The sequence below is a fragment of the Desmodus rotundus genome, chromosome 2 (genome assembly GCF_022682495.2).
Source record: "Desmodus rotundus isolate HL8 chromosome 2, HLdesRot8A.1, whole genome shotgun sequence".
In the NCBI taxonomy this organism is placed as follows: domain Eukaryota; kingdom Metazoa; phylum Chordata; class Mammalia; order Chiroptera; family Phyllostomidae; genus Desmodus; species Desmodus rotundus.
Window position 1 is genome coordinate 195,261,612 of NC_071388.1, and position 12,528 is coordinate 195,274,139.

Genomic DNA, 12,528 nt, shown 5'->3' on the forward strand with positions numbered 1-12,528 from the left:
CCTGGTGGGTAAGAGGTGGTAAGTGTATCTGTGAGTAATTTCTGGAGCCTCTCTGCTCCTTCTTTCCCCTGAATGAGTTACATGTGCTCATCTACCCCACGGAGAACAAAGGGACACATAGGTCGGGGAAGGTCTGAGAGGCAGCTCCCCGTCCTCCAAAGAAAAGCTTAGGTGCAGACTAGTCGCCAAGGTGGGGGGAGGGTAAGAATCTTAGGCTCAGCGTCAGAACTCAAAGGCACAGATCCCACAATGCCGAAGTCCCTTCCCCAGCCTTGCCCTGACACCTTGATGAGCAGTCGTCAAGCTCTGCTTGAATGTCAGGGAACTCACTACCTCCAGGGTGGCCCCTACCAGCTGAGGACTGCTCTGAAAGTGAGAAAGCCCTCCCTCCTCAGCACGCATCTGCGCCCTGTAATGACGACACACTTGTCTTCAGAGAAGAGAGGAGGCCCAGACCCACCCGTGTCCCGCAGCAGGGAAGCATTCTCTGAGCAGAGCCCTCCTGGGCCTAGAAACTCTGGTTCTGAGTCCTCGGCTTTGCCTCTCTCCTTGGGAGCTGGACGGTGACCCAAGGAAGCGAGCGTGGAGGGACAGGTGCGGTGCTCCTAGAGAATAGAAATAACGAGGGATCTGGGTCTCCTGTGGTCATACACACACACACACACACACACACGCATCATCACCATGGCAAAGCCTCTCCCTGCTGCAGGGGCCACTTGGTACCTTCTCCTTCAAGACTCTGAGCATTGAGAAATAAGAGGGCTCCCAGACGACTGACATGCTTCCCATAGGAGCCATGGGACCAGTTCCAGACCAACTCAGACCCCACCTGAGGACGTGGAGGACTAGGAAGGGCTGTGGAGGCAAATATGTCCCTAAGTCAGGAACTAAGGCCTCAGTGGGCACTTTCCGACCCTGTCTGTCTGTCCACCCTGGCTACCCTCCCACCTCCCACCCCTTGTGACAATATATGACATCCGTTCACCACTTCCTCATCCTTCTCTCACCACGAGCTTGCCCAGGACACATACGCAAATACAAATATATCAGTGAGCTTTGGTTCAACACCTAAAATGCCAGCTACCCAAGGGTAAGGTTTTTATTGGTTTTATTCACTCCTGTATCCCTGGTGCCCAGAAGAGTGCTTGGTCCATGGAAGGTGCTCATTAAGTATTTAAATACCCATTGACTGAATACCCACTGAGTACTTGTATTTGCTTTTCTCTAAATTAAATATTTATCAGAAAGGTCGATGGCCCCCACTTCATTCACTCATTCAACCAACATTTACTGAGCTTTTACCATGTTCCAGGCACATGGTGTAACATTGTGAGTAGGAGGAAGCTCCCTGTTGCCCAGAGAGGTGGGGTGAACTGCCAAGGTCACACAGCATATCTGTGGCAGAGGAGGACTGGGCCCCAGGCTCCTTGGCCCCCGCAGCCCAGATCTCTTTCCATGACAGCATAGGCTTGTGATCGCTAGTCAGCGCAGACTGGCAGCACACACCCAGCCCGGCGCCAGGCCGCGGGGCACTGTGGGGCCCATTCTGAGGGACAGATGAGCGCCTTGCAGACAGCTGCCCCAGCCGACAGGCAGGGGCCAGTCGAATGGCTTCCTGCTGTCACAGCTAGTGTGGGCTCCTCCAGGAGAGGGCGCCAGTGACTGGAGCGGGTCAGCGCCTTCTCCACCCAGGCCCACAGGCCGCTGCGTGCACATCAAAGAATGCCCCCGTCGCACATACTGGACAGGAGACACACAAGCCATGTTCCAGGCTCTGGGCCAGGCCCTTTTTAAATAGTTAATATTTATTTTAATATTTAATATAAAAATTTAAAGCCATTACAACAACCTAAGTCAGATCATGTAATTCCTGGGCTCAAAATTCTCTGGGATGACTCTCTGGGTCACTAAGATTAAAAGTGCCGTGGCCTACAAGGCCTACAAGATGCTAGGCTGCTGACCTCACGTCCCTCCACTCTCCCTGCCACTCTGTCTAGCCCCACTGGCCTCCTGGCTCCTCTTGGAACCCACCTCTGCCTGGAGCAGTCCTACCCAGACACCTGCACACTCTGCTTCCTCACGGAGCAAGGCTCTAACCACCCTATCTGAAAATGCAAGCCCCCACCACATCCCTATGCCCTATCTCCCGTACCCAGTTCCATTCTTCTCACAGTGCTCATCTCCTCCTAAATATCTTTTTTTAGAGATTTTATTTATTTATTTTTAGAGAGAGAGGCAGGGAGGGAGGAAGAGAGGAAGAGAAACATTGTCTCTCATATGCGCCCCAATTAGGGACTGAACCCGCAACCCAGGCATGTGCCCTGACCGGGATTTGAACCGTCAAATTTCTGCTTTTCGGGACAATGCCCAACCAGCTGAGCCACACTGATCAGGGCCTAAATATCTTTATAATTTCTTTATACTTGTTTGTCTCCTTCCTCAAATATAAGCAACACAAGGGCAGGAATCCTTGTCTGTTTTGTTCACTGCTATACCTCTAGTGCCTAGAACAGCACCAGGCACACAGTAGGAATTCAAAAACATTTGTGCAATGGCCCTGGCTGGGTAGTTCACCCGGTTAAAGCATTTTCCTGATACACTAAAGTTGTAGGTTCGATCCCCTGCCAGGGCACATACAAGCAAAATTTAAAACAATTTTTTTAAACATTTGTTTAATGAATGAATAAATCTTGAGTTGGATCACCTCTGTTTTATAGATGGGGAAACTGAGGCTTAGAGATGTCAAGATCCCACAGTTCTTTGGTTCAACCAACCAGCCAACATGTACAGACCACCCACCGCATCCTACGCAAATTGCCGAGGCACGGTGCTAGGTAGCTCCGGGTTATTGGTTTTTAAAAACAGTCTCTGGCCCTTTGTTCCCTCTGCTTGCAATGTCTTGCCCTGCATTTTAACCGTTTTTTTTTTTTTAGAATTCAATTTATGGTTAAGAATTCAGTTCATCATCATCAGTGGTTGCCTACAAAGGGGCTGCACAGGCAACTATTTAGGATGATTGGGCTGTTTTGTATGGTCTGGGGGCAGCAGATACATGAAACCTGGTTCTTTGCATTTTTCAAGACTTGAGAACTGTGCAGCACAAAGAGTAAGCTTCAGTGTATGCAAACAGCAACAAAGAATGTCATTCCTCAAGGCTCATAATCCCTATGGACATAATTCAGTATTTAAACCGTTTCTTCTCTACCCTCTCGTGGACACACACACACAAGCACACACTGGTCTCCCAGAATGAAGGTGGGGGGTAACGGGCCGCATTAAGAGTACTCTTCTTCATCTCCAAATGACCCAAGTGTCCTCCTGTGGCTCTTGTCTGCCTTCCCAGGCTTTATCCCTCAGGGCTCAAGGTCATACCTGGGCCTCTCACTTGGACTTTAAAAAAAAAAAAAAAAACTTTTTGTTTTGAGGTAATTGTAGATTCGCATGTGGTTACAATACAGAGAAAAATATCCTCTTCACCTGGTTTTCCCCAATGGTAACATCTTGCATAAATATAATATAATATCACATCTTGGCTGCTGTGGCTCAGTGGATTGAGCACTGGCCTGTGAACCAGAGGGTTACCGGTTCAGTCCCAGTCAGGGCACATGCCTGGGTTGTGGGCCAGGTCCCCATTTGGGGGCGTGCGAGAGGCAACCACACATTGATGTTTCTCTCATTCTCTTTCTCCCTCCCTTCCCCTCTCTCTAAAAATAAAGGAATAGAACAACCTTTGAAATATATATAATGCAGTATCACAGCCAGGAAATTGCCATTGATAAATTGCCCCTGATACAGTTCACCCATTTTCTTCAGATTCTACCAGGTTCTATGCACTCATTTGTGTGTGCGTGCACTTGCTTGCACACACGTGCACACATTTAGTTCTGTGCGGTTTTATCGTGTGTCAATCCCTGTGGCGACCGCCACGGTCCAGATGCAGAGCAGTTCCGTCACAAAGGTCTCACTTGGACTTTTAAAAGCGATTTTGTCCTATCTTTATGTTTCTCAAATGCAAACCTTAGATGCATCAGCCCCCTGGGGTACTCGTTAAATGTGCAGCCTCCTGGACCTTCCCAGCACCCCCACTGAACCTGCATCTCTGGGGGTGAGGCTTGATAATCTTATTCTTTACAGGCACCTATTTTGAGATCCACTGCTCCAACTACCCCGTCTGGAATCCACCCTCCACGCTGGGGCTGCCGGAGGGACCCTTCTAAAACACAGCTCTGGCCATGTTGTCCCGCCGCTTAACACTCTGCAGCGGCACCCAACTGTCATGAGGATGAGACTTTAGCAAGAAAAGCTCCCTGGGTCAGGCCCCATTTCCCACCTCCACTTGCCTCTCTCTACTGCAGTTCAATCCCTCCGAACTCCTCTGATTCCTAGAACATGTCACCTGCTTTATCATGTTCCAGTTTCGGTCACACTGTTTCTTCTGCCTAGAATGTCCTTCCCACTCTTCTCTGCCTATTGCAACCCTACTCAACTTTGCATTTTTACGGATGACTTGGTTGAGAGAGGCTTGATGTCACCCAGCAAATACAGGCAGGAGCAGCTGGGAGCCAGAATCCACCTGACTCCTTGCTCCTGGTCTTACTGTTTACCAGTCATGGAGGCTGCAGGAGGCCACTGGTCTCTCTTCTCTGGCTGCCTGCTCACCTCCACTGGGCCTTCCTTCCCATCTGTCTCTCAGACATTTCACCCAAGACCTTCTGTCCCTCTCCCCAGCTGAGTGGACCTGGGACTCAGGGTCCTGAGAGGAGGGAGGAAAGGAAATGGGATTGAGCCCAAGGGTAACCCGACTCCTCCACGAGTGGGCTTGGGTGCAGACACACCACGAGGGAGGGGGCTGAGAATCGGTTAAGCTTGAGGGGGTGTATGGGGGCTCCTGGAGGGAGGGAAGGAGCAGAGTGGAGTCCAAGTCCCCTCCTCTGCTGCCCCCTCCCTCCACAGCTCCCTCGAAACTGGAGCCGGGGGGCCTAAAAATAGCCCCCGAGGAGCAATTGCCAGCAGGCCGCCCTGGTGACCTTCTGGGTAGCACAGGCTGAAGGCGGGCGGGCAGCAGAAAGGCAGGGCGCCGGCCCCCCGGACTCATCTTCCAGGGCACCATCCCCCGGTGCCCCTGTGGCCCTCAGTTCCAGCGTCCCCCAGCCCAGCCATGCAGAAATCCCGGGGCACGAGAGCCGAGGAGGCGGGCACGAGGGCACCCCCTAGCCCCGGGGTGCCCCCGAAGAGGGCCAAGGTGGGGGCCAGCGGAGGGACCGTGGCAGGGGCACCAGTCTTCCTTCGGCCCCTGAAGGACGCCGCAGTGTTCGTGGGCTGCGACGTGCGGCTGCGGGTGGTGGTGAGCGGGACGCCCCAGCCCAGCCTCAGCTGGTTCCGAGATGGGCAGCTCCTGCCTCCGCCGGCCCCTGAGCCCAGCTGCCTGTGGCTGCGGAGCTGCGGGATGCAGGACGCCGGCAAGTACAGCTGCAGGGCCCAGAACGAGCAGGGCCAGGCCTGCTGTGAGGCCGTTCTCACAGTGCTGGAGGTCGGAGGTAATGGGACGGTGGGGGCTGGGTGGGGTGGTCAGAGGTTCTAGAGAAGGGCTACCCAGGCCACGAGGATTCATCCAGACTTCTTCCCAGGTGCTTTGGCTTCTCAGCTGCACTGACCCAGAAATGCCCACCGAGAGGAAAGGGAAAGGGCAGGGAAAGGGGTGTCAAGGTAGAGAAGCTCTCCACAGGAAGGTCATAGGTCAAGGGTCAACATTGGTTAAGCAAAGCCTGAGTCCCACTCGGATCTCTCAGGGAATTTCATGGTGGACACCTTCCTAGTTTCCCTGTAACAAGAGGCCACCAGTGGAAAATCATCTTCATCAGCTCCGGGAACTTAGACTTGAAACTCCTGATCAGCCCCTGACAGGTGTGTGCGTATGGGAAGGACAGAGCCAGCCCCCTGGTCTCACCTCACTTTTGAGAGGGTAGGGCAGAGCTCCTCCCACTCTGTTACCGGGGCAAGTTGGTATGGTCAGCACCAGGATGGTTGGAAGAGGCCGGTGGGTGGACAAGTATGAATAAACAGGGTTCAGGGCATCAGGATATAGAGTGTGGGCTGGGGGCTCCCAGGTGTGTAAGGAGGTGGATGCCTGAGAATCCACTTGCCGGAGTGTGCTTGTTTTTGTGTGTGTGCGTGTGTTTGGGCTGTGGAGGGGTTGGGTGGTACAAACAGGTGAGGGACAGGAGTTTGTGGAGAGGTGTGGCAAGCCCATGGGCTGGCCATATCTAGCTAAGGTTTGTAGAATGTGGAAGGGGATTCTCAGGGGGTGCCTGGGGCCCTGCTTATCTAGGTGTGGAGGGCTAGTCTCCTGTGTGAAGGGAAAGGTCATGGTCGAGGCAGAAGGAGAGGGGTCTGAGGCTGGGCTTAGTGCTCAGGGTCTGCATATGCCTGGCCAGGGCCCTCTCTCCTTGGGTCCGTGTTTGGGCTTCCTTTCTGACCTCCTCTAGGCCAAAGGCAGAGGGCCTCAGGCCGACTGAGCCTTGAGAAACATGATTCTGAGGAAATAGACTATAGCTAGGGGAGTTGGCAAAGAACTTGGGGGTCACTGAGAGTGTCCCGGGCATTTTCAAGAAGGATTTTTCACTCTAGCTGGGTGGTGTCATGTAGGGATACCTCCTTGGGGGCTGAGGAGGAGGCTTGGGAATGAAGCACCTCAGTAGTTGGAGGGGAAGGAAGGCACTAAGGTGCAGCCACAGCAAGAGATGGAGCAGGGGCTCAGCCTCCCTCTGTGCGACCTCTCTCCCTAAGACCACCCTGCCCTCCCTCCTACAGTCTTCAACGACTGGTTCCTGGGAGTTCCTGTGGCCAGGCCTGGGGCAGAGGGGGACAAGGCTCACTTCTCTTGGTTGGCCTTGTACTTGGCCAGCTACAGGCTTTCCCAGCCTTGAGTCAGAGGACGGGGCCCATCCTGGAAGAGTCTGAGCTGGGGAAGGATCGGACACCTTGGGGATCTTAGCTCTGGTTTCCTGAGGGGACTGAAAACAGAACATAAATCAAAGGGCACGATAGACAGAGGATGCGACTACGGCTCGCGGGAGAGAGAGAGAGATCAGGGAAGGGAAAGGAAGTGCTGAGGAGCATGGTGGTCACAAGGTTTGCGTAGAGTTGGAAAGGACCACAGGAAGTGAAGCTCCAGATGCTGCCTTTGCAGGCGCGGACTCTGTGGTCCACAGCAGAGGAAGATCTGCCCAAAGACATACGGCTAGTTCTAGCCACCCCAGAGTTAAGAGCCCTGTCCTCTTGGTTTTGACTTTGGAAGCTTTTTACTACTCACTGAGTTCTGGAGGAGGGAGAAAGTGAGGGGGAGCTGTCCATTGTATGGAGAATGGCCCAGGCCTGGCCTTTCTGAAGACAAGAGCCTCCTAGTCCCCCAAAGTGGGCAGAGTGACAGGGAGCTAGAGCCCCCCTCCCCGGCAGGGCTGTCTCCTCAGCCCCTTTGTCATCTGGGTGGCATGGCCAACGGAGTGAGCCCTGGCTGGCCTGCCTTGATGGAGGCCAGGCTGAGGGTCTCCAGGCTGTTTGGCTAGAACAGCATGTGGGAAAGGAAAGGACCCTGGGGGCCGTGGCATTGGAGTTGGGGCCTTTTGACAGTCATGTTGAACAGGTAGAGGTTTAGGCTGCAGCAAGTCACATTTAAGAACTTTTTCCTACCTGTGAAATCTTTATCCCAAGAACAGCCTTATAATTATTATTACTTGCTAATAATTCTTAGTAGTAACTTATAGTAGTATGACTAGCTACTACGCAGCGGTGTGGTCGGCTATATTCCGTAGTATCCTTTGACATATCCTTTAAGTCCCACAGCAGCCCTGGGGACACTGAGGGGCAGAAGGATTTAGTGACATGTCCTATTGTACAGATAGGAGGTGACAGAGCAGGGATGGAAGCCTCTGTTTGTTCCACTGCAACGAACCAAGTGATTGACTACTACACCCCTCCCATAGGCCTGGGGGAGGGAGGGGCTTTGCTTTGGTGAAGATGGGGACTGACTGGGTGAGTCTGGCTTCTTCCTCTTCCTGTTGCTCACCCCGCCCCTATCAGGCCCTGCCCAATGACAGGTTCTGGTCAGGGGCAGCTAGGCCAGCAGCTCAGCACCGCTCAGACTTAAACTCATGGAAAACTTTCTTGGTTGGGATCAACAGGGGGAGGACTTCAGGGTTCTCAAGGAAGGCCAGCCAGGACCCGGCTTCGGAGGGAAGGAGGCAGTCTTCTGGCTGGGACTGCTATCTGGCTCAGCAGGATGGAGTTGATGCTGAGGTTCCTGGCACCCTTGAAGCCTGAGATGTTAGCTCCAGAATGGAGGGGTATTGGCATGGCTAGGGGAGGCTGGGCCCTGGGGAAGACAGGTGGGCTGCAAGCTGGAAAGTTTGAAAGACAAGAAGCAGGAGGGTGGGATTTGGGGCATAAAAATGAGGAGAGAATAGGAACAGTGAAGATGGCAGAAATACAGGAGCCTCAACATGTATAAAGTGCCTTATCTCATTTCATTATTTAATTGCCTAAGCCCCAGGTTACTGTTATGATATATATGTGTGTGTGTGTGTGTGTATATATATATATATATATATATATATATATAAATGAAAATTGGGGTTCAGAGAGGGCATTTACGCAAGGTCACACGGCTAGTTGACTAGTGAGGTGGCAGAGCCAGATCAGAAAGCCGGGGTCTCTGGGTCTAGGTCCACACTGCCTGTCCTCAGAGAGGGAAATGTGGGAAGACTAAGGCACGGACCTGTCACCATAAACACCCTTCTATCACTATCCCCAAAGTCATCCTCTGGCCCAGTCTCTGAAATAGGCAGTCGTTCCTCTCTTCCCAAACACCAGGCTTCCATCTGCATGGGCTGAGGAGCCCTGTGCAAACCAAGTGACCAGAATAAGTGCTACCCTCAAAGCTTGGGGCACGTGGCTGGAAGGGAAGGCCTGCTAAAAGACAGGGGGTAAGGAGGAGCTGACGATGCTCACTGTTTAGCTGGAAGTTTCCTAGCCAGGGTCTGGAAGAATCTGGTGTCAGTCAGAAGGGCCAAAGGTCAACAGATGGTAGTGAACCATGTCGGGGTGGAGGGACTTGAAAGCATGGAGAGGAGAGGTTAGGGATAGGGGGACAGGGCCAGTTTAGGCAAGGCAGGGAATCCAGGAGAACTGCACTGAGGTATAGTCTGCAGGTGTCGTATTCTAACCTGGAATTTGGAATGTCCAGATGAAAAGCCAGGAGGGAACTAGTATGGAGTTGGGAATGGGTATGGGAAGAGTCCCCATCCATTCATACCGGGTCCTAAGCGGAAGAGGAGGAGGAGGAGCCAGGGAAGGAGCAGTGAGGCGCTCTGGGAGGAAAGACAGAGAAGAGCAGAGAGGCCCTGAAGCAAGGCAGGTCCTCCCAGGCAAATCCGGAGTGGAATTGGAGATGGTAACTTCTCTGGCTGTTTCTTGGAAAAGGTCTAGGTCAGGACAGAGAGGGGAGGAAGGCCAGACGAATGAGCTGCTCCTGAGAGATTTACTATCCGCATCCCCACCACCCCTCACCCTCTCCACTCCCAGCTCTACCATCCCCCGGCCGTGTTTATCAAGTGCCTACTATGTGTCAGCACTGTTCTCCGTGCTTGGGACACATGGTGTGGAGAGGGGATAAAGACCAAAATTTCTGTGCTTCTCGAGATTACACAGCAGTGCGGGGAGACAGACAACATTCAGTACACATAATAGATAAGCAAAAATCATATTGTGTGTCAGAAATACAGAGCTCATGAAGATTTCGAACTCAGGGTAGGTGAAAGTAGGCAAGGGGTACACAGAACTTAGGTATGAAAGAGTGGCAGCAAAGAGGAGAGGAGTGGGGTGTACCTGGTTCAGAGGAGGGTGTGCGTGGGAGATCAGGCAGGGCATGGCGACCCGGGTTTTCTCTGGAAGGGGAAGTGCTGGCTGTGTGGAAATTAGAAGTCTGGGTTTGGGGAAATGACAGGGGAGCCCCGCAGTACAGCCAGGGAGGAAAGATGGGCAGTGACCTGCACGCATGCCCAGCTCAGCCTTGTGGGGGCGAGCAGAGCAGGCCCAGAGCAGGGACACAGAATCCCACTGGCCTCTCCTCGGCACAGCTGTCCCGTCACTCACGCCCGCTGCTCATTGGTTATTTTTGCTGTGGAATGTGCCAGCCCCTCGGATTCTCCTGGAGAACAGGGGTTCAAGTTACCCCCTCTCCTCACTCAGCTCCCCCATCTGTGAGTGGGTGTGTTTGGGGGTGGGCAGGGAAAGCACCTGTGGGTGTTCAGGGTCCTCTGGCTGGAAGTGATATGGACACACGTGTACCCTCTCCACACACGTCCCCATGTATGAGTATGTGCAACATTTGCCCTCCGGGAGTCTGGGAAACGGGACCACCTGCACATACACAGAACGTATAAGACATGACTTTAAACTTGAAAATAAAGGGGCCACAATCTCAAATAACTTCAGGAGCGAACTAGAAACTGGTAGTGAGCAAGGTGCTGTTGTCAGTGGCTGAACTTGAGCATGCTTGCCCACCTAAAATATGTATTGTGCAGGCTGAACAAAACTCACCAGTTGGCTCTGTATTTATTTTGGACCCATGCTTTTAAGAAATAAAGTTAGGGAAACTACTGACCCATCGGCATGTGAAGCTTCATGGCATAGTGGTCACTAACTCGGTCACAGTGCCTGGGGGAGAAGCCTGGCTCTACCGATTAGTGGCTGTGTGACCCTGGACAAGTAATCTCCCTGTGCCTCAGTCTCCCTCCTTGTTGCAAGGGTTATACAAGTTTATTCATGCCAAGTGCTTACCATGATGCTAGGTGCGTACTAAGCATGCAATAGTGTTAATGATAACGACTCCGTAGTCACATCTCGGGAACCAGGGACACTGGGATGGAAATTTGGATCTGGGGGACACGTGGAGACACACAACTTGTGTGGCTTTAGCTAAGTGATAGGACTGTTCCGAGCCTTAATCTCGTAGGTTAAATGGAGCCAGTTAATGCTCATAAAGGTTTCAGGCTCCCGGAGTTGTCATGAATGAGGTAGCATTTATACAGTTCTTTGCATTTAGTACATGATTGAGAAACTTAGTTATAGGGCTTAGGTGGGAAGTGGGGTTTGTGCAGGCAAAGTGTGCATGATGCTGCATGGGAGAACAAAGGAAGTTTAGTGAGTATGTTCACCTGTGAGAAGGTAGGTACTATTTGTGAATAATAGGGGAACCTCTTGGCACCTTAGTGTGTGTGTGTGTGTGTGTGTGTGTGTGTGTGCGCGCGCGCACCAGGGTGCAGGGATGAAGTAACTACCATCAAGAAACTCAAGAGCCCTCTTTGGCTTTCCCGAGGGGCCTGGGGTTTTTTAGAATCTGGGGCCATGTCACAGGTGCCCCCACCCACGAGGAGCCTTGCCTTGTGTACGACCTAGGTGCCCACCCCCGGTGCTGTGGCCTACGGCGTGCTCCGGCCACAGGCCAGTTGGGTACCGCCTGACACAGGGTCCATGTGCGCAAGTTTGTAGAGTGAGCAAGTGGAGATGCGCTGACCTTCCAAAGCGGTCCGGCGAGAGGCGGAAGGGGGTGCCTTGGAGGTCGCATAGGGCTGCCAATGAGAGAATGGCCCGATCTTTCATGGGGGCCATTGAACCGCTTTCTGTGCCTCAGTTTCCCCATGTGTCCAGGGCCTGGGAGGCAGATGCGGGGTAGGGGTGCGGGGAAGCAAGTGATAGCCGCCCCAGGGGATGCAGGGAAGGGGCGCCAGGTGGGGCGCGGGCTGGAGGGGGAGGGGCGGGCTCTGGGCGCGGCGGCCACCGCCTTCCCTACCCTCCAACCCCGCCTGGGTTCCCGCTGCCCCGAGGCTCCTTCCTCCACCAGCGCTGGCTCGCGTCCGCATCCCCGCTCGCCCCCGGCCCCGCCTCCGACTCCGGCTCCGCCCCGCCCCCGCCCGTCCCCTCCTCGCCCGGCCGCCCGCCTGGCCCCCTCCCCCGCCATGAAGAAGCTGTGGGTGAAGAAGCGTTTCCAGGTGAGGGCTCCGGGGACGGGCGGCGCCGGGAGGGGGCAGGAAGGGCTGGGCGACCTGGAGGGAGGGCGGGTCACCGCTGCTGGGCCCCGGGGAAGGGGCGCTGGAGTCGAGCCTACCCCACCCCGGCCGCCGAGGCCGCTGGCCGGGCGAGGTCCGGGGGGCTCCTGGATCCGGGGTCTGAGCGTGCAGCCCCTCACCCCTCCCCTCCCGGTGCGGAAGAGCAGCCCTCCCCATCGCCTGCATTACCCGCGACCACCCGGGGAGGTCTCCGAGACGCCTTTGGCGTGGAGAGCCCACTGGCTTCTTGGCCACCTTGTCGCTTCTAGCCTCTAGCCAACCTGAGCCCTGGGCCCTGGCCCTGGCCCCTGCCCGGCTTTCCCCAGCCCCCCACTCTGGAGCCTTCCATCTTCCGGAGCTCCTGAGAGCCAGGCACGGGGATCCGCGCTGAGCTCAATAAATTCCCCAAGCCCTGCCCTGTCCT

At 54.2% G+C, this 12,528-nt stretch overlaps 1 protein-coding gene across 7 annotated transcripts in view; it reads left to right on the forward strand.

Moving 5' to 3' along the window:
* The first annotated feature begins 5,036 nt into the window (after nt 1–5,036).
* Nucleotides 5,037–12,528, forward strand: part of SPEG (striated muscle enriched protein kinase) — a 56,106-nt gene continuing 48,614 nt past the window's right edge. For 4 of the 7 annotated variants that reach the window (XM_053919094.1, XM_053919096.1, XM_053919103.1 and 1 more), the window contains exon 1: nt 5,049–5,537. In XM_053919094.1, the coding sequence (XP_053775069.1) occupies nt 5,159–5,537 (379 nt within the window). In that variant the 5' untranslated portion in view covers nt 5,049–5,158. Of the gene's footprint in view, nt 5,538–11,995; nt 12,048–12,528 lie in introns of those variants that run through there. The other 3 variants (XM_053919095.1, XM_053919097.2, XM_053919098.2) reach the window with 3 other exon arrangements.